At 32.9% G+C, this 21,947-nt stretch overlaps 1 protein-coding gene across 12 annotated transcripts in view; it reads left to right on the top strand.

Annotated features, from left to right (window-relative positions):
• The window catches only part of ROBO2 (roundabout guidance receptor 2), a 1,245,885-nt gene that overhangs the window by 1,103,838 nt on the left and 120,100 nt on the right, over positions 1-21,947 (top strand). For all 12 annotated transcript variants that reach the window (XM_082460293.1, XM_082460300.1, XM_082460302.1 and 9 more), the window contains exons 6-7: positions 14,786-14,913; positions 19,434-19,445. In XM_082460293.1, the coding sequence (XP_082316419.1) occupies positions 14,786-14,913; positions 19,434-19,445 (140 nt within the window). The remainder of the gene's footprint in view (positions 1-14,785; positions 14,914-19,433; positions 19,446-21,947) is intronic.

Raw genomic sequence — 21,947 nt, 5'->3', positions numbered from 1 at the left:
ACAACTTGTTGTTAGAATCACTTAGATGAATTCATTACTCCACAGGCTTTTCAAATTAAGATACAGTTCTGGTTGTTTGTTTATTTTTTTCTGTTGTTATTCTTAATAAATTGAATCGTAATGTGGAGGTGCAAGGTTAACTAGAATTTAGGAGATCAACATTCTTATCCCAGCACTGTCATAATGCATCATGTTATTTTAAACAATTTATGTTACATGTCTGAGTACCACAGTCCACATCCTCAAAATATGTAAGTTGCCTTGGATGGTGTCTGCAGTACCTTTAAATTCCAAAATGGTATGAATCTATGAATGGCAACAATGCAAAACGATTTAAAAAGTATAATACATTTTTAGAGGAAAAAAATCCCTAAGATTTGAAATGAATGAGCCTGAAAAGGAATATTAAAATTACTCATATAACCATTACCAATGGCATCTACTTTTTAGGTTTTGCATATATCTTCTCAGATTTCTTTGTGTAAATGGGCTTTTTTTTAATTCAAAATCGTTTTTGACCCTGAATGCTTATCTAAAAAGTCTATTTAAAAACTTTACTTAAAAAGTTTATTAGACTTTATTTAAAAAGTCTAGTACTGAATCAAGTGTTGTTTTTAACTGCCTTTTCCTTTCCCATAAATATAATATTAATAAATTATATTTACATAGTGCTTACTCTATATCAGACCTACTTTAGGCATTTTACATTAATACACTTATCCTTAGGACGTGATGTAAATACTATTATTATTCCAATATTACAAATGGGAAAAATGAGGCATAATGAGGTTAAGTATGACAAAGTCACTTAGTAAGGGGTCTAGGATTTCTGGCTCTGAAGTCCACACTCTTGACCACTACTTTGAGGTACTGGATGGGAACAACTTTTTTCCATTTTCCATTTGGGATTGAAGATTAGGAAAATACAGCTTAGTAAACGCCTGGAGCATTTAGAAGTGTCATTTTCATCAGAAAGTCACAAAATATATCTGTGTAGTAAAGTACATAATAAAGATTTTATAATCTTCATTATAATGGTACTTATAAGCAATAAATAAATCCATTATATCATATCAAATAAATTTTCATCTTTAAAAAATTTATTATTTTACACTGCCCAGTGAAATAGAATTTATAACTATCTTTATTCTCACAGAACATTTTAACTTAATGTATCCGTGTTCTTCACAACAGTGTATCTGGAAAAAAAAATAAAGTCACGAGAAACACATTAGAAGCTAAAGAAATGCTTGCCAAGTGAATTAAATAGCATGAGTAAAGGATAAATGCTAGAACTATGAACTCTTCCAGGGCATGATACTTTAACTCATCTTTTCATTCTCAGGGCACTTTTGAGTTTACTAAAAGAGTATTTTTTAATATTTTCATGATAATATTTGATTATCAACAGTTCCATGGACGGTTATAAACTGGAAGGCAGGACTGTGTTCCAGACTTTATATTTTCTACAAACATATATATATTTTTTATTTCTTATAATAGTCCCTTAGAGAAAGTTGTTGCTTGACCCACATATTCACGTCAACTGGTATGAATTGAAAGACAAAGGGAAAAAAAACAAATAATAACTTGAGACCCAGTATTACAATGACAATGTGAATGAGGATTATATCTTTGTTAGTGTGTGAAAAAGATACAATTGCCAGAGATAAAAGATAAGAGAATGCTTCCAAAGCACACTAAGAATATACTCCACCACAATAGAAACAATTCTTAGTGAAATCTATTTTAGTTGGTACACAGTATTAACTCATTGGAGCTTCATTCTAAAAAGACCATATTTAGACAGGGAGAGTTGTGATTGGGGCACAGCGAACATTTGCCAATAAATTCAAGTACTAGAAGTTTCTTCTGAGAAGGTGATTGATCAATCATATAGATCTGTGGAATAGCCTTAAGGAGTTCCCTGGTTGCCTAGTGGTTAGGGTTCAGCTCTGTCAATGCCGTGACCCAGGTTCAATCCCTGGTCGGGAACTGAGATCCTGTAAGCCGCGCAGTGTGGCCAAAATATAAAATTTTATAAAAATTTTTAAAAAAAGATCTATGTAATAGCCTTGTGACAAAATCTCAGTGCAGAAATTTTGCTAGTTATTCTTATGAGCATAACTGTCACAATTGCAAAGGTTATTATAATATCTTTCAACTCATTTCATCGACTATATAGGCGTTTGGCACTTTTATAAAGAATATCTGGTTAAGTATTCTGTGTCATTGCAATTCATACAACATATGGCACTTGTTATAAAAAATGTTCAATGAAAACTATAAATATTCCATTCATTAACTCACATTTTCTAATAGTTTTGTCCAAATATTTACAGCACATAGAGCAGAAACAAAAAAGTCAATCAAGACTTTTACCTTTATTTGAGATTTCAAAAAGAGACTGAAAGAAAATATTTTGAACATAATTTATAGTAAGATATCAGTTATCTCAAGGAATAATGAAAATCTTCAATGTAGACTAACAAAATATTATTTATATTTCATGAATTATTTCATAAGTAACCACAGACATCAATCAAACATTTCTGTGTGTTGATATCCCAGCATATTAAAAAAAAATGAGTTTGCTCTCAAGAATTTGAGAAGGAAGGTAAGACTTTTAGAGGAAAGTATGAGATATAAAAACATTAATTATTAAATAAGGAAAATTATATACAGACTATGATGTACAAGACTCTTTAGGGTTTCAGAAAATAAAAGCTTCTCTATTCCCATGTGACAGTAGAAACGGGTCTGAAAGGAAGAATAGAATATCTATAAGCGGAAAGAAGACTATTCCAAGAGATGGAAGCAGTATGAAAAAGCCCTGGTGGTGGAAAGTGTAGGCTAACAATTTGTGGTTCAGTTTCCCTGGAGCGTAGTGGAGTGGCACTTAAGGCCAGCAAGGTTAGTTGAGGCTTTATTATGAAAGCCTCTAATCCCAAGTGAAGTGTTTATACTGAACACACTGTGAAATGGGGATTCACTAAACACATTGAATAGAAATATATTCTTGTTTCTACGTTTAGAAAATTGAATCTTACATTTATGTGTAGTGTAGCTTGGAGCAGAGAAAGTTTGGAGGTAGGCATACCTGGTAGGAAGTTGTTTAAAAACTAGTTAGTGGATTACATTGGAGTATTTCCTGTGAATACACCAACACGGATATTAATGCAAGTGGCAATACAAAGAAAAATGTGGGGTTTTTTTAAATTAGAAATTGATTCTATGTCAGGGTTCATGGGAAAAGAGAGATTAAAAGTAATACTGAAGTTTATTCTGAGGTTGGGTGCCTGGATGAATGATGTTGTCCTTAATAAATAGAGAAGTCAAACGATTTGTTTAACCTAAATCATTTTGAATCATATAATAATACCATATGTAACTGAATTCAAGTTAGAATTATTTGTGAGATAAAAGAGTATTTTTTCTCTGAGTTAAGCGGAAAAAAGATTGCCAAATCAACTATGATATGCCATCTCTGATAGATGATTTCTAATTTCAGAGATTTAAAATATGAAAAACGTGTACCTTAAAATTGATTAACTATGGGAGTAAAAGATCATGTTTACAGATGTTTTACATGCAAGTAACTCATTTAATCAATCGTCACAATAGCCTCATGAGTAAGTATTTTTATACTATCTTTATTTTACAGTTGAAGGATCTGAGGAGCAAATTTCACTGGCAGACAGAGATTTAGATCGAAGCACTTTAGCCCTAAAGTACACTTTCTTAACTACTACACTAAAATAATTTGTTTTAAAGAAAATTATATTAAGATAATAACAAAAACTATAATTTTTTGAGGGCCCACTGGCTTCATGTTAGGCTGTTTCACATTTTATAATTAATCTTTCCAACAGCCTTGAAGTATGAATCCCCTCTTTTAACAAAGGAGGAAACTGAGGTTTAGAGCAAATGAACTATGTGCTCAAGATCACAGGACCTGTGGGTGGCAGAGCTGGAGTCCACGCCCAGGTCTCTCTGACATCATTATTGTAATTGTTTCTTTTTCTCCCAGACTCCCCAACTCCCTTTGCCATATTTGTCTTGATCTCAAATATCCACTCCTACGTCTAACATGTGGAGCTCACCAAATACACATTCAGTACGGTATAGTAGCTCTCAATTGGGGCCAATTATGCTTCTCCCTTTCCTAGAGGGACATTTGGCAATGTCTGAAGGCATTTTTGATTGCTACATTTGGGGGATTAGGTGCTACTGTCATCTAGTATGGAGAGGCTAAGAATGCCACTAAACATCCTGTTACTGTGCACAGGACAACTCCCACAGCAAAGAATAATCTGCCCAAAATGTCAATAGTGCTGAGGTTGAGAAACCCGATTTAGAGGAAACGATGAATCCGGGCCTTGCTCACCTGAATGCTGTTTTATTTGATTTTTATTTTTGTTTTTAATGTTAGGGCAAAAATAATAGAATATAGTTCAAAGAAATAGATTTCAAAGATAATAGTCTTTTCTTATTGCCTTAACTATGAAGGTTATACCAGTGAGATGGACAAATAATACCATGAATGGACTTGACATAAACATGTCATCATTTAACACAAGAAGAAGACCCTTTGGTTCACTAATGACTTGAAGTGAATGTATATTTTTGCATATTTTCTAGAATATATGAGGCTGGGAATTTTTCTTTTCATTTCTTGTTCATGAAATTGTTGCTGAATTGATCAAACTAGTTGAGTAGCTTAATTAGAGAAGTGTCTGAGCCTTCATTTTCAAGTAGACCTACCAACCCACAAGTTCTGTGACACATTTAATGATAAGTGCTCCTATATCATGTTGAATTTCTAAATTACTCCATAAGCACATTTCACAAGGAAGTTTCTATGGGCAGAAGGCAAGAAAAGAAAGCCTTCTGAACCTTCCATAGCACCGCCTAGAATGAGCGTCTCTCTGAGGACACAGAAGCGTCCCCTGCCCCTAGTGCTCACTTTGAACACCTATGAAGGAGAATTCCTGGAGTTTGTCCATCAAATACTGCAAAGCCACTAAGTATGTGGCAAAGTTAAAAATCCATTTTATCCCAAACTTGCAGTCCCTTATTGCACAGAGTTCATTCCCAACTCAGAAGAGTGCAGGAAGAATGGGAGCTGCTAATCAAAAAGTCTGGTCTGAGCTGTGAGTTCTGTGGACTCTTGTGAATTTAATCTCTGAAGTCCTTTTCTACAAGAACTTAAAGTTAAGATTAATTTCTCACCAAACACAAAACTGTGAGATATATCTACTTTTCCAAATCTGATATTGCAATTTCTAGTCCTATTGTAAAACCAAATTGTCTTAAATGCACTTATGCCAATAAAATAATTATTTCTAAATTGGAGGACAATTTAACCTGCTTCAACACTTAATTTGTTCCAACATTATCTCCTTAATTGTGATATATTTGCACTTTTTACCCTAAATTTTTCTGTTCTAATTAGTTAAAATAATAACTGCAATATTTAAAAAAGTATTTAAAAGTAATACATTTAAGGAGTTGCAGATATTATTTGAATAATCTGCTAAAGGTTAGTGAAAAAATTATCACAAAATGTTTGCATATTAAGGACAATCGTGAAAATAATTAAACATTCCTTTCTGTTATTATGAGCCAAAGGAAAATCCCAATATCTCTAGAATGGTTTGAACTTGATTTCATATGAGTGTGGAAGGAAGAGTACATGATTTTATAAGATATATATATATATATATATATATATATACACACACACAATTATGTCAATACATAATTGAGGTTTTCCTAGGCAAATGCAACAGAAAGGCAGTGGGACAAGAAAAGTGAGGATACTGGCAAGCATCTTATGGGCCATGGAATCTAAGCAGGGTAGACAAACAAGTGTTGATGCAAAGGAGTGATAGAAATTGAGGAAGAGGTTCAGTTTGTAAACTGATTAAAAGAGTAGGAACCATCCAAGGTTATGGCAGGATCAGATATTTGAACTTCAGATTTCAAAGATATTTGAACTTCAGATTTCAAAGATGAAGAGGTTCAGTTTGTAAACTGATTAAGAGAGTAGGAACCATCCAAGGTTATGGCAGGATCAGATATTTGAACTTCAGATTTCAATGATGGAGCCATTCCAATTGAAGAAAAGTTCCAGGATCTTGCTATGAGACAATGGCAAAGGGAGATGGAGACAATATCTCTGAAGGAGGAGATGTTAGAGAAGTGAGAGGCAGCTATGGAAAATCTCACATGACATCTACTGGGCATTTACCATATGCTAGGTTCAGGTCTCAACACTCTAAATGTATTAACTCATTTAATCCTTACAGCATCCCTGTGAAGTAGGTCCTTATTAAATGCCATCTTTGTCAAATGGAAAGAAATTCTAAAGTTTCCATTTGAAAACTGGATAACATAATTACTATTCAATGGGATAGGACTTTTTGGTTTTGCTTTTAAAATTTTGCTTTGTTTGTTTTGAGGCTATGTAATTCTTTCCAAAAATATTTATTGAGTAACTGCTCCATGTCAGGCTCTGGGTATTATTTGGAATATCTGGGAAGATGTTCTCACTTTCACTCTTTCTCCACCGTTACACAAACCCACAGGGAGGAGCCAGATTTCCATTAATGCATGGAGGTGAAGGTGAAAATCTGAGAAAGATAGAGGATCAAGAAGTTTTACAAATCAGCGAACAGGTAGTTCAGAAGGCACAGTGAAAATTTTTGTGAAGAGGATCAAAAAAAAATTGTCCGAGGTTATATCAGAGGAGATAAAACTCACTGCAGAGGAGGTGAAAATGAGACAATAAGATAACAGGAGAAGACGGAAACTTGGATGGTGACCAAGGATACCAGGCTATGAACTTCACAGTTGTCCACAGATTTGCCAGGGGAGTTAATCCTTGGAGTCTACAATGTCTGTCATAGGTGTAGAAGATGAGAGAGACAGGGGGTACTCAAAAGACAGCCATAGCCTTAGTTGGGGTGAGCAGGGTGCTTTGGCCTTTCTGGAAGGGCCCGGCTGTAGTTTGGTTTAATTGCCCAGTCTCCAGAGAGGGACTCTGTTTTCAAGATGGTCAATGTCTGGGATTCCCTGGCAGTCATTTGAGGCCTTGTCTTTTGGGCCTAGTTATCCTGTGATTTGAAATGTGCTCTGTGTTAAGTTAACTATTGTTATATTCTTGTGGGTATTTTAGTTATCTTTTTTGTTTGCTTGTTTTCTCTTAGCTTTTTAGTTGGAAAACTCCTTGCTCTCTCAGCTGTGCTAAAGAGAGACTAGAAGAGGGGTTTTCCATTGATGGGTCAAGCTTACAAGGGTAGAGCCACCTGTGATTGGCATGAAGATAACGAGGATAGCATTTATGGAAAGCCAAAAAAGGATAAAATATTGTTCGGTTAATTAAGACAGAGTCAAGAATGCCATCATAGTTCAAGTTTCATTTTGGCTTTCCGTATAAGCTTCCAGAATAGAACAGAAAGTTCTCTTTGGGGACCACTTTTCTCTTACTATTTCCCTATAAGTCTAATCTCCCAAGATTTTTGTCCCCAATGAATGTTATGCTAATTTTAATTTTTAAATGATATCTGTTCTTCATACTGCTCTTAAGTGCCCTGCCTGGTCTTGCTTACGACCGGAACCCTGAAAAAATAGATAAAGGTTCCTTCATCCAAACTGTAAACATTAGCCTGTGTTATAATTGTAGATAAAAAGAACTATGTGACCCACGTAGGCTATAAAGTATAGAAAACTTTACTTGATATCCCTTTGCCAACAAAATAATGGCCTATTGTGTTCATTTCAGGGTCCCAGCTCTCAATTGTGATTTAAAAGCTCCACTTTAGGATACACCTTAAATATTATAGATTGAGAAAATATCACCTGGGATTTAGGCTACCAAGAAGTGCTTACATTAGTTTTAATAACAGTTTCAACTATTATCTGTGGAAGGATTTTGTTTGATAAATTGTGAGCAGAAAGATGGTTTTAGGAAAATTGATCCACTTTTCCTATTTTCAGCTGCCAAGCGTGAAAGAAGCTAATTTTTAAATTTCTCCAAGAAGGTTTATGTTTTATAGAAGGGTGCCTTGATTCAAAGTTGTGAGTTGCTAAAATGCACTCTTTTTGTGCAATTGAAAAACATCACTGAGTTCTAACTGGCTGCATCTCTATGTTCATTGTAATCCCTATAGTGGTATTGATTAGTTGATCGGTGTGTCTCTAATTATCAGTGAATGATTCCATGAGATTAATAAGTGATTTTTTTTAATCTTAAAAATTCTTCTGTTGAAAACAAAGCAATAGACTTTGTAACATTTTCATGTAAAAGCTCCATAGTTAAATTTTCACTGAATTTGGAACTACAGAATGCCTATCTTTGCAGACATTCCTTAATTTCCTGAAAGAATCTAAAAGGTGTAAGGTGATCTTCAGCTATTTTGATGGAGTGCAAGTATTTTGAAAACTGAAAACAAACTTTTCAAGTCTCCCTAAAAGGAAAGAAACATTTACTTGTGTAGATATTAAATATTTCCTGGTCCAATTCATAGTTTTTACGATGGGCCAACTTAATGATTAATAAAGCAGATACATAATAAAATTTTAAGTGCTAATTCAAAACACTCATTCTAGAATTGGAGCCAGACATCCTATAATAAGAAGTAGAAGGTGATTTCAAAACTAAAAACGCTGAGAAAATAAATTTCCTTCCACGAAAAACAAAGGTGCTTTTGAGATGAGAACGGTCTTTCAGGAAGTTTTATTAGTGTAGAGACCTCACACAAGTCAAACAAGGCAATGAGATACAGGGACTTAAACTGAACATGGTAAAATTCCAGTTTGTAATAGAAAACGTAGTGTATTTTCTTTTGTCTTTTCTCCTCTCAAATTCTATAATTTAGGAGATTTGGAGGGGATGGTCCCTAAGTTATCTTAGTTATATTCATAAAAGCCAGAAAATCATGAGAAGTTCCTACCCTAGAAGCTTAAGGTACATTGGGGATTGCAAAGTATGAGATATGTATAAAATGTGGTTATGTTATAAAACTTTGCCAGTTTTCAAAAATCTTGTTTGGTATTTTCAAAGTAAATTTAGATTTATAGGAACTCTTCCCACTAGCTGTGAGAGGTTTCTTTAGCAGGAAGAAATAAAATAGATTATCTCATTTAAATTTGGAAGTGATTTTAGCATATAGTATTCTGTTTCTTAAAATATCAGTAATATTTTCTCTTTTGACACACTTTTAAGATTATTTAAGGTCACACACAAACAGAACCTTGCATACAAACTGTTGTTTTAAGTATTAAAAGAAATGTATTTTGTTTTGTTTATTATTTAGCTGAACAGATGGTAATGGTTTGACACAATTTAGTTCCCTTTTTCTCTTTTTTTTTTTTTTCCTTTGGGAAAAAAACAACACAAAACCCAGAGCTTCTTTTCCCACTTTGTCACAGCTGGTTACCAATCAATCTCAATTCACGGTACAGTGATGATAGCACATGTTGTCCGGGGGCCAAATCTGATTGGGTTGCATTTTTCAGCAGTGTTTCATATCAGAAAAAAAAAAAAGAAAGGTATCTTTATAGTGGGGACTGTCAGCACATGATTGTACAACTGTCATTAATCAAACCTGGCAACAACGACTGCATTTATACAAGTCTGAGACTGGCAGATTTCACAATCAAAATCACCCAATTTCTGTTAAGATTTCCTCACCAGTAATGTTTTTTCATCTGTTTCTTTTTTTTTTCTTATTTTTAATTAAGGTCAGACAATACCTCCTACATGTTGATCACATATAATATTATACCATGTTGGAAAACTAGTTGTTTTATACCAAAGTGTGCTCTAGTTACTAAAAATTTATTCTCCACTATGTAAAGAACGCTAAGAGCAAATCAGGGAAAATTTTAGGTACATTAGATTGTTTAATAAAACAATAATTTTAAAGTATATATATATATATATATATATATATATATATATATATATATCAGGAAACGCATTTATGACCCTCCTAGGATTACAGTTGGTTTTAGAGTAATACTGAGAAAAATATTGATAAAAGTTAGTTTCTGGAGTTTTTGAGACTCTGAACATAGAGTCTGATGCAGAAATACACACCTGCTCAAAGCACATGCACACAGAGCAATAAACACACATATCAAATGGAAAAGGTGTGTTGCCCTGTGTTAGAAAAATAAATGGACACTGATACACAGGACATCGATTTCAGTCTCTCTATAACTCGAGACAACAATCTCAGAATCTTCTTCTATAAAATGGTGTTTGGAAATAGGCATTTTCTCTAAGTCATTTATTGTTGTGAAATTTACATGAATCTCAGTTATAAACTGTAAAGATCTCTTTAAATATAAGGAACTATTATTTATAATTATTTATATTACTCAGTCAATATTTGCTTTCTAGGGAAAAATGAATGTTTCCCCAATTATCCAATCTAGTAGTGTAAAGCATCAATGAGATTACTATTAAGCATGTACAAATTTATCCAGAAAGAAATACAAGAAATAAGGCCACAATTATTGGACCTGTGGAAATATTTGACATCTAATTTCTTGTGAAATATGTACTCTTAGGAAGCAAATTATTGTCTCAGAGACATCATGACCTGTAGAGAAAGCAGAGACTGGTAGTAGATACTCATGACAATTTTTCTCCTGACTATAATTGTCTCAATGTGTGTGGCCTTGGGAAAGGAACTTTGTCATATTTTGCCTCAGCTTGCCTAAATGTGAAACTAGCAATGAGCCAAATATCTACTTCTTTCTGGGTTTTGAAGTCATTTAGACGAAATTTCTTTAAAACCAACCTTCAAATATCTTAAGTTTTTGCAGGTAAGAGCTAATTTGATCATAATTATAGGTTTATCATTTCTCTGATCTGAGTTGAATCTTATTGTGAAAATCGACAAAGGTACCATGACATGCTTCAGTCTCTTGGGTTGTGGGTACTGTCAGGGTTCAGGCTAGAGACTGGCACAGTGGTTCAGTCATGTTGGAAGGGACCGCAGTGTCTCCAGTTGTACAGTTCTATTAGACCCATGTAGGCAGTGTGATGAAGGAGAAAAAATGTGTACTTCGGAGGAAGACAGACCTTGATTTGAAAACCCAGATTTCTATATGAAAGTGTCAAAATTTTAAATATCAGTTATTCCAATAATTTTAAAACATTAGTGAGCCAAAACACAAACACACACACGGATACACACACACCACTTGCTCTCATGCAGATTTCAGTCCACAAATGAGCAAACTGCAATTATGATTTTATAGTATCCAGTGTAAATTTCTGTAGTCAGACCACAAGCCCTGAATTCTAACAACAACTCTGCCACTAAAAGCTTAATTGGCATGTTGACCATTTATTCATTGAACCCATTAAGGAAAACTTTGTGGGAGTAGTTGCCATTTTGGTAGTATATCCCCTGCTTACTTTAATTTCCCTTTATAGATTCATACATCATGATTTTTAAAAATTGAAACTTTATGCTTTCTTTTGGTAGAAAGTTGTAACCTCTGTAATATAATTGATGAAGAATGTTCCAGGAGATCTAGTTTTTAATATGGTCTAAACTTTTGCTACCAATGAATTCCCAGACTCTGAATAGCAAAGTATTATTTTTCTAATCTTAATATTAGAACATTAGACTAGACTCAATATTTTTTCATTTTTTCCCTATGTCTCAGAATTTATAATCTGTTGGTTTCCTGGAACAACCAATTTCCATATATTTTCTTATAATTGCATAATTAAATAGCCTTTTTCCCCCTCTTATCCTAAAGGTATTTTATTTAGGCTTCAAGTATTCTCCTTTAATATTGATAATTGGGGATTTTTTGAGTATTTCCATGTTCACTGATTCATATTCTTCATAGTTTTCTAGACTTAAATTATATTTTTTGAAGTTATTGTTTTTACACGTGAAGAGTTCAAGTTCATGTATGTCACCTTTTCAATTTTTATTTCTCTAATTCCTTTCTTGATAAATAGGGGGTAAAATTGAACATAATATTCTGCTATGCCATATTTTATGAAAGTGTAAAAATAATCTATATAGTTTCAGGTTGAAGTTTATATGCCTAAAATTTCTAATTTTTAAAATAGGAGACATAATAACTTTACTCCTTACCTACCGGAATTGTTATGAGAATACATTAAAAAGTGTATATAGAACACTATGCAAATGCATTTTTTGTCATTATTTTATTTTAATAACACATGTGATTAGAAACCACCCTAGTTGCCAAAATAATGAGTTGATATTCTCAAAAGCATTGAACAAAGCACGAAGCTTTACTTTGTTCTCCTGTAGTCTTCACATTGTTTTAGATATTCTTCTAGAATTATTTCATTTATTTTTGTGTAGAGAGAGAGGGTTTTTTTCATGTTACTAACTTACAGAGGGAAATTTACAGTGATAATATGTAAATCAAAAGTCTAGATTACTAGTCAGGATTTGCTAACTTCTTTATTTTAACTCTATCTCCATAGTAGCATTTATGTATTAATATTGTGAGTCTTAACATTTACGGTATTTTGTTTGATTTAACCTACATTTCAGAACTAACTGCTGATATATAAAGCTAATAACACTACTTTGTTTCTTGCTATAGTATAGTTCCATATTTCATATTAGTTTACCTTTCAGTTCTGCATACAATTGTTTTACTAATAACCATGCTATGAAAGAACTATAGAAGAATTTTAAGAATTTCTTGGATGGTTCATCACTCATGCCGTAAGCATTCATTGAGCACATCCAAGATCTCAGGTGCTGTTTGGTAGGCTTCAGAGTATATAGTTTGGAACAAGAGAGAATCAATTATTGTTCTCATGGAGCATACATGCTCTTGGAAACTAGGAAGACAATGAACAAGCAAACAAAATTTGATAGAGGTGTGTGCTCTGAAGAAGATAAAAAGTACTAAAACTAACAAAAAATATGAAAACAAAGAATAAAAACAAGTAAAAGTAATTTTAAAATGTAACTGGTGGGTACAGGGCTACTTTACATTGTTTGGGCAAGAAGACATCTTTGAGGAAATATCTGGGTTATCTTGAAAGTCAAGAATGATCAGCAATGAAGACTGTAGGGGAAGGGAATCCCCTGAAGTTACAAGAGAGGTACAAAGACACAGTGGTAATTAGGTTGTTATGTTGAGCAAGGGAAAAAGGGCCATGTTGTTAGACGAGAGTGAACAAGAAGTTGGAGAGATTATTTAAAAATCTCAAAGACCAGAATCTGTGCTCTTAACCACTTGGTTATGCTACTGGATGTTAAAAGCTCTGTGTTGGGGTTTTGGATATAGCAGTGAGTGAAGCAGACAGGATCTCTGCCTTTATCAAAATAGACAAATCAAAATGTGAGCAAGTGCAGAATGATTGGTGTAGCAATAAGTTTTTTTGTTTGCTTTGGGGGGTTGGTTTTGTTTTTTTGTTTGTTTTGTTTTGTTTTGTTCTGAGGAGAGAAGAATCATCATTTTCTAGTGTGGTAATGGATGGCTTCAAACAAGAGTAGTGGAAGATAAGGCTTCCCTCATGACTTAGGACATTGTAAATCAGCAGAAGTTTAACCCAAAACATGCGGACAGAAAAGTAACCACCATAACTGGAGGCTGGAGGAGCAAGGATAGTTGCGTTTAGTTGGCGTGCTTGGTTCATAGACACTTGATTTCTGTCTTGCAGAGTTCTGTAAAACAGAACTTTTATTAGGTCCATGTCTCAGCTCGTAATAATGTTAAGCTGTGTTATTCTTTTATAACTAGCTAGAAGTAGAAGAAATCTGATTATAATAATCTTCAGTGCAAGCCTAAAAAGGTTTTTTTGGTCCTGAAAGCAATAGGAGGTCACAGCTAGTTGTAAGCAGACAGAACCAATTAAAGTAATATTTTGGAAATACAGCTTTAACTGTGTGGTATGTATGAGGAGGACAGTCAGTGTGATCAACCAGAAGCTATTGCAACGATGTGTGTGTGAAATAACAGAGACCATCAGTGAAAATCAAGAAGAAAAATCAGATATGAAAAGAATGTGAAGATAACTTCTTCATTAATTTGTATCATTTCTTAGAATCTAGTAAGAGCATATCCTTATGCAAGCTCTTAAAAAATTCATGTTAAAATTTTAGAATTTTTTTCTGAACTAGTATGTTAGTGTACTTGTTAAAAAATAGAAGCGTGACGATAAATGTTTGTGAAAGAGCCGAGGACGTGCATTTCCAGAAATCACTCCAAGGCATGTTGATGTTTTAAAAGTTAACATTGCTAATTTAAAAAAGGATTACCCCTTCTTAATTCTTTTAGCCAATGTCTCTTTTGTCAATTTGCCAACAAATAAGAGAATTTTCTCCTTTAATATATTTCAGCTCTATTATAGTCAAGGTGCCTAAAAAATAAATCATATATTTGAATGCAGTGTAACTTACAAAATATAACTCACCAAGAAACTGAAATATACAGTTTTCTTACTATCTAAGAGCTACCAAAAAAAGTCAAAGTGTTAATAATGCCTTTGATAGTTTTGATGCAGCCAGAGTTGTATACATATCTAAATTATCGGTAATTGATAATCAAGCAGCTAGAGATAAGATACAAAATTAATGATCTTATTAGCAGTACCTTTAATCTAAGCAATTGCACTTTATGGCTGAACGTTGTGTGTATGTGTGTGTGTGTTATTTTAGGTAAAATACAGTATAAAAGAGAAAAATGAAGGTGAATACTTAGTGTTATCTAAATATAATCAATGTTATTTAATAAAACCAATTCATATTCTACACAGGTATGACATCAAAGATGATTACACACTGAGAATTAAAAAGGCCATGAGTACAGATGAAGGCACATATATGTGTATTGCTGAGAATCGGGTTGGAAAAGTGGAAGCTTCTGCTACCCTCACAGTCCGAGGTAAGAGACTTAAGATGTGAAATACAATTGAACCAGCAGGCTAATATTTGGTTAAATTGGTAAGTGAACTCACAATCAAAATAATAGCTTACACTGTTTTATTATTACATTAAAATGCCTAGATTTTGTGTCCTGTCTATTTTTAGTTGAAATAAAATTACTTTCAAATTTGGGTTTGAAGGGATGATCATTTGAAGTGATTAATTTTTATTTAATAAATAATAGCTAATGTAGTTTAAAAGTAAATCTTAAAAATAGGAAAGATTTACACTAATCTTTTATGTTTCCAATGTTTTGAACTATTTACTGCTTTTAAATGTCACTAGTTTCAAAGATACTTGGTTTTCTGTTTACTAGATTGTCACTTTATACTAGTAGACTTTTTTTGAAATTCTTTTTTATTTCAGCATTCAAAAAGCAATCTGAAAAAGCTAACACTGCTTCCAAAGGTGAAAAATGGACACAAAGGAGCTCCCATGTTGAGAAAATCTGATTTAGAGAGTGATTTGTGAAGTTCATTCACCTTAAAAAATTGAAATAGTCAGTGCCGCTCCTGTAATAACTTTCACTTTCTGGGTGTCATGCACTTTCTCAGTCATGGAATAATTTTCGTTTATAGACTCCCTGCAATTGCTTATAAGTGAAAGAAAGCATTACTTAACCCTGCAGTGAACTAGAATGAATTAACTATCTTCCTGGTGGTGCATGTTGATCCACATGAGTGAATTATATAGCCCACGGTACCAAGTAGTACCAAGTACACAGCTACACTTACTCTCGCCAGGTAGATATTACCCATGGCATTGTTTACACTCACAGAACTTCAGAGATAGGCAAGTACATCCATTGCTCTGTCTTTCAGCCTTTCTTCCAGTACCTTAACTGATGCCTCCTCCTCCCATCCCTCGTGATAAGGAAGTTGGCTTCATGTTTATATCCATGTCTCACTTGCATCTCACCCTGTTTAGTCAGACCTCTTAGCCTTGTGCAACTTTGCTTGCAGAATTTTTCATAAGATTAGGAGAAAGTCTTGGAGGAATTTGGATTGGCAAGAAGTGTGTCAGGGATTCTCAGACTGGTCCTCTAGCTGGTAAGAAAAATGATTTTTGCCAGATGTATGATTTGGGCATCATATCATTTAAAAAAAAAAAACTTCCTCCAGGTAAATATTAGGAGACATTTACTCTGGATACCTAGAAAAAAAACTGGTGAGTTCCAGACTTCTCAATCACTTCATTACTATTCCACTTAATCCATTTTTCCCCCATCCAGATATTCTAGTGTGGACTTAGATATAAAATAAACTTAGACAAAATTAGCAAGCTAGTTGCTTAAAAAGATTTTCATTCCTCATTAGTTAACAGATCAAAAAAGCTATGATGATACACCAATTGAATATATATACTGATAATATATGATCAAAATCTGATTTGTAAGCCACTTTAGTATAGTTAACCTACATTTTCTGGTAGGTGATTATATATTTATGTATATTTGCTTTTATCTAGTCAGTCCTTTGCAAAAGCAATTCACTTGACCATAATTCCCCCAAAGTTTGTTTGTTTGTTTTTTCTAAAGTAAGTGGAAAAAGAAAATAAACAACTAACCAAGAAATGTTCCCCTCAAAAAAATATTTGCTGACTAAACAAATGGTGAGAAAATGCCAGGAGTTGTTTGTTTGTAGAAGCAGCAGGGTTCCTTTTATACTTGAATGCTTGGATGAATGAGATTTGAAGTGGTCTGTTTGCTTTAAGATCTTTCCCAGCTAATTGTTTTCATAATTTGTTGAAAGTTTCAGGTTTACCATTTCATTTAACAAAGCATGCTACTCCTGGATGGATGTTTGAAGCTAATTTACAAAACTAATAGAAAGAGTTGTTTGTTTTCAATAGGATTTTTTTTTTAAATCAGCAAACCTTAATGGTCTCTCCCCTAATCTGTGTCCTGTAAATAGATTAGAGCGTTTAATCTGTGTAGTATGCATTTCATCTAAGACTGAAACCTCAAAAACAGGGTTAAAGAATGAAAATCTCCATAATATAATAGAATGTGGAGTAAAAATTGTTTAAAAATACTTTTTACCATTAGGAAAAGCAGTTGGGATTTCTCATACTAAGAGGTTAACGGAAAAAAAAAACATATTATCTACGGCTTATTTTTTTTACACTCATTTTTCTATGCACATAAATGAAATGTTCAGCCCTTCTCTGGATTGTTTTATTAGAACAGGGTCAACTGACCCAAGAGGCCACATCCATTTTCATCCATTTAATGCAGGGACACAGTTTAGTTTAATTTGCTGATTTTGAAAACATCCACCTGCTGGGTTTTTTTCAGGATGAAATGTTGCTATGTTACAAAGACAAGTTTTATTGTGATGTTTCTGCTAAAATTTTATCATGATATTCACTTTAGCCGATTTGGGAAAAGAAAAAGAAGTTTTATAATCACAATCTGAAACAGACTTACTCAATTGTTTTCCACTTCAGAAATATGGTGAAAATAGAGTATAAAATTAAACTTAACAGCAAGTAGCTCCCTTTGCTGACTTGACAAACAAAAAATTCGAAAGAAATATTGCTAGACAATAATAAGCCTCCTAGCATTTATATTCTAATCAAATATTTCATGATCTAATAGAACTTTTTTAAAGTGGCTCCAAAATGAGTGAACACAAACTGCATATTCGTAAACATATTTTTTCCCATTTTTCAGTTGCTTAAATTGGCTTTGCATAAATCAAGGCTTCATTAGGAAAACTATCTTGGTTCTAGAGCAATAAAGCTTTAATTTTTTTTGGAATTTTCCTAGACTAAGAAATATATTTTATTTCTTTAAAACAAGATTTCACACCATGTTTTTTTCCTTTTCTCTCTTTACAATCATAGACTCAAAATGCCTTTTTGTTTCTAAAGGAAACATTATGTTTCAGATTCAGCTGGAGGTGACACCTGAAAAATGCAAATTCAAAAGTGAAACACAAAGTACTTTTACTACTAGACATTGGCAAAATCAAGAGAAATCTCATCAGTTAGAATAAGGCACAACTTCATTATGTTAGTCTGTTTTGTTCTTAGTTGTTATTTTTGTGGCCCCCCCCCTGCAAAAAAAGAAAGAAATTATTGTGCATAGTTCAACTTACTTTCTCCCTCTTGCTATAGTAAACCCACTATAGACTGTAGGACACACTAGAGTTTCACTAAGCCAGAATTTTCATTCAGCTGCTATAATTGCTTTAGTCTTCTTTGAGTTGTATTACCCCCCCCCTTTAATTGTGAATAATATTCTAAGACCATGAATCTCATAGAGAAGAAACTCCAATATAGTTTCAAAGATTGCACAGAACTAGAATTGTGATGTATTTGTTGAGTGAATGAAGGTCTATAAATATGGTTTCAATGGCTATATCTATCTCACCATGCCAACAAGTCATCAAAACAAAACTACTCATAAGTTCGAGAGTTAACATTGTGTTCACACTGGAGCTTTACCCACTGGGGTATGGGTGAAACACTTGTTTGCTGAATAAATTTATATTTTGAAATGTAAGATTTAATAAAAGTTCAAACGCTACTAAATCTATTTCTTCTTCATTTGAAAATGGAACCATATGTTTTATATTTGTCCATTGCTTTTATATAAAGTGGTTTACTATCTAAATTGACTTGGCATTATTCTTTTTAAAGAAAGTATTATTAAGCCCATGTGTGTCTCTTACAGTTTCTGTGCCCTAAAAAAGGGGGCAGTCTATGACAACTGATTTTAGTGATTGAAAGTTATAGAATAATAAAAAAATAATAATAATTTGTTGAAGCAGCAGTTTGAAAGCCATTCTCAGTATGAACAGGAATCTATTTGTCAGTCATTGTTTCCTGCCCTCCGCCAAAAAAAGAAAATAGCTTAACAGTAGTTAGAGAGCTACTCAGTTGAAATCTCTAAGGATGTTCCAACCTATCTGTTATATTTTCATCTACCCTGTCCACGGATGAAAAGTGATGTGATCTTAACTTATTACTGGCTGAAACGCAGCGTCAGGGGCTTTTCTGTAGTCCTTGTAATGGTTCTGACTAACCATGCTTAAAATCCAATTGCTATTTAAATCAGACAGCAAGGCCTTCTTTTATTGACATGACATTTGCTAGTCTGTGACTTGAATAGTTATATTCATCAGGTTCTTAACTTTGGGGTAACACAAGGCTGTTTAACTCTAAAAAGATCTTTGAAATAATAACTAGAGTAAATGATGATGACAATAAGACCTTATGTAAGGTATCTCTCAAATTGCTTAGAGTTAATCTCGGTGTGCAAAGTAATTATTTTCTTAGAGTTCTATTTATAATTACGTTCAGTTTTTATCAAACTAGGACATCCTGTTCATACTTGAATAATGAGACTAGAAATCACCCTACTGTCCATACTTAAGTGTAACATTACACATCATGCATTCTGATAATTTTCTTTTCTTTCTTTTTTTTTAATTTCTTTTTTATGTTCTCACCACACCATTGTAATGTCTACAGCTCGCCCTGTTGGTAAGTAGCCATCCTTCTATCCATTTCGCATGGCTTTGTACAATGCTTCATAGCTCATGCATAGTAGGATATGACTGAATGAAATACATTTGTTCACCCCTGTTAAAATATTACTTGAGGGACTGTCTGCTGTAAAAGTTGCTCCTAACTTTTTCATCACTTTACTAAACCATTTTGTAGTGGCTTTTTGCTACTTAGAAATTAATAGGTAACAATTTTCTTGTAAAAGAATATATGAATGATGAATATTATAAATTTCTAACTTTTATTGAGAAAAATACAATACTTCCTTTTTCTTGTGTGTATAAAATATTCAATTATTAGTTATGTTTGATATTCATTAATATAAAAGATTATGAACTAAATTAAGAAGTTCTATTATTTTATGCACTTTTAAGCTGCTTAGAGTCTCCGCTCTGTAAGGGTGTTTTTTACTGCTGCATACTTATTATCTGCATGCCTACTTAAAATTTAGTAGAATGCTTCAAGTTACTGTAAGTTGATGCTTACACTAAGAGGAAAAGGGAAGGACGAGCCGTGTTCTTTGGCATGAAAAGTTGTTTGAATATATCTTATTCTTCATTTGGCTTTGCAAAACTGAAGTTAACAGCTTGCGCTTGCAGTAATTTAAGTGGTAATTATTTGTAAACAAAAATAAAATATTTTCCAATGTATTGATACACTTTCTGCATCTCTTTTAAAGTTTTGCTTAACCTACCAAGAAATGTGTTTGAATAAAAGAAATCTTGGTAATTGTGTTATAAGTAAATAAATAGATATATGCATAAATGGATGGGTGGGTGAATGAATAAATTAATTTAGTACATTGCTTCTTTAATATACCAAGAGCCACTTTAATAAGTTATTCAATTTGACACAGCTTTATAAGTGGTCCACCTAACTTCAAAAGCTTTCTTATTATACTGGCTTGACATTGTTGACATTTGATGTGGAGTCATACAGACTCATAACATCTTTCCCCCATTGCTTGAAACATTCACAAACATTATTGTTATGTAATGTACTCTTATATGGAGAGCAAATACAATAAATAGAACTTTGGCTTCCCACTCTGAATTTCTGCTCTGCCATTTCTGAGCAGTACTTCTTTGTCAGTTATTCAACATCCCTAATCCCCAATCACTTCCTCTATAAAATGGAGAGAAAAGCCCTGACGTATCAAAACTGCTATAGGAATGAACTGAGTTCAAAATTGATCATATATGTGAAAAAGTTTTGTATGCCAACATTTGTTAGCACATTCCTAGTTTCTGAGACATACATTATTTCACATTTCAATATTTTTGAAGTATACTTGTGGCTTATGATCAATTTGAACATAAACTGCAGGCATTTTTTCTTAAAACACAATTATTAAATTGATCATGCTTTTTACAATTGATGCTGTTAGAAAATTAAAGAATATACTATAGTTTTTAATTTTTTTGCATTTGTAAGTATTCATATTAATAATAACTTTACATATCTATGGTATGACATCTAAAATTAAGAAGTAAATGGGAAAGAATAAGATAATAACTTCATAAATAAACAGGAAAAATCACATTTAAATTATAGAACTTTATATATAGAAGCCTTATGCCGATAAACCATGACCGCTTGATTTGTATTATTTCACAAGCTCCCGGAATATAGGACAATATGTTAATAATTTCCAATATATTAAAACTCATGAATAAAAATATACCTTGTTTAGAAAATGTGATATACACAGAGTATTGAGATATATTTGTCACCTACAAGTTATTTCTGTCTTTTATTCTTTTTTGAAATGATTTCTTAAATTCCCATTGGACTGGAACTAAATAATAGCTTCTTGACACATTGTACTTTATTCTGGGAAAGTCTGTCATTTCATAAATCTTTCTTAAATGGCTTATGACAGTGCTCAGAAATATGAAGAACTGTACTTTAAACTTGACAACTACTATTAATTTGGGAAACTGAATGTTTGATATGCTCGTATTGGATCCAAAGAAGAGACTGATAATGAGGAAATTAGCCTGCTTTTTCTTTGCATCAACTTTTTACATCAATTTTAATTCAGGAAGTATAGATATGCCAACTTTTGTTGTAAGGTGAGAAGCTACAAATTAAGTAAAATCATGAATTAAATATTCAAAAAATAGAAAACTACATTAATATTTGTTACTAGACTAAAAGTTTTTTAACTTTGAAGCTCTTAGCAATAGCATAATCAGCATTCTACAAAGTAGAAACCACAGAAGGGGGAGAAAAATCCATCTTTTGATTCTAGTATAAATTATGTGAAGAACTATGTACCAACTATGTAAAATTTAGAGAAAGTTCAAGGGGTAGTTCCTGTCTAAAGCTTTTAAAAGAAAATTAGAAATATATGCATATTCTGGAATACTTACAGATTCAGAAACCAATCACTACATTACATACCAGATGAAACTTGATTGTCTGTGTGGAAAGCCAATTTAGAAATCTTTTTAAACCACCAAACTGGATGACTCT

The sequence above is a fragment of the Balaenoptera physalus genome (genome assembly GCF_965194825.1).
Source record: "Balaenoptera physalus genome assembly, chromosome: 4".
NCBI lineage: Eukaryota > Metazoa > Chordata > Mammalia > Artiodactyla > Balaenopteridae > Balaenoptera > Balaenoptera physalus.
This window is presented reverse-complemented; position numbering and strand designations above follow the sequence as displayed.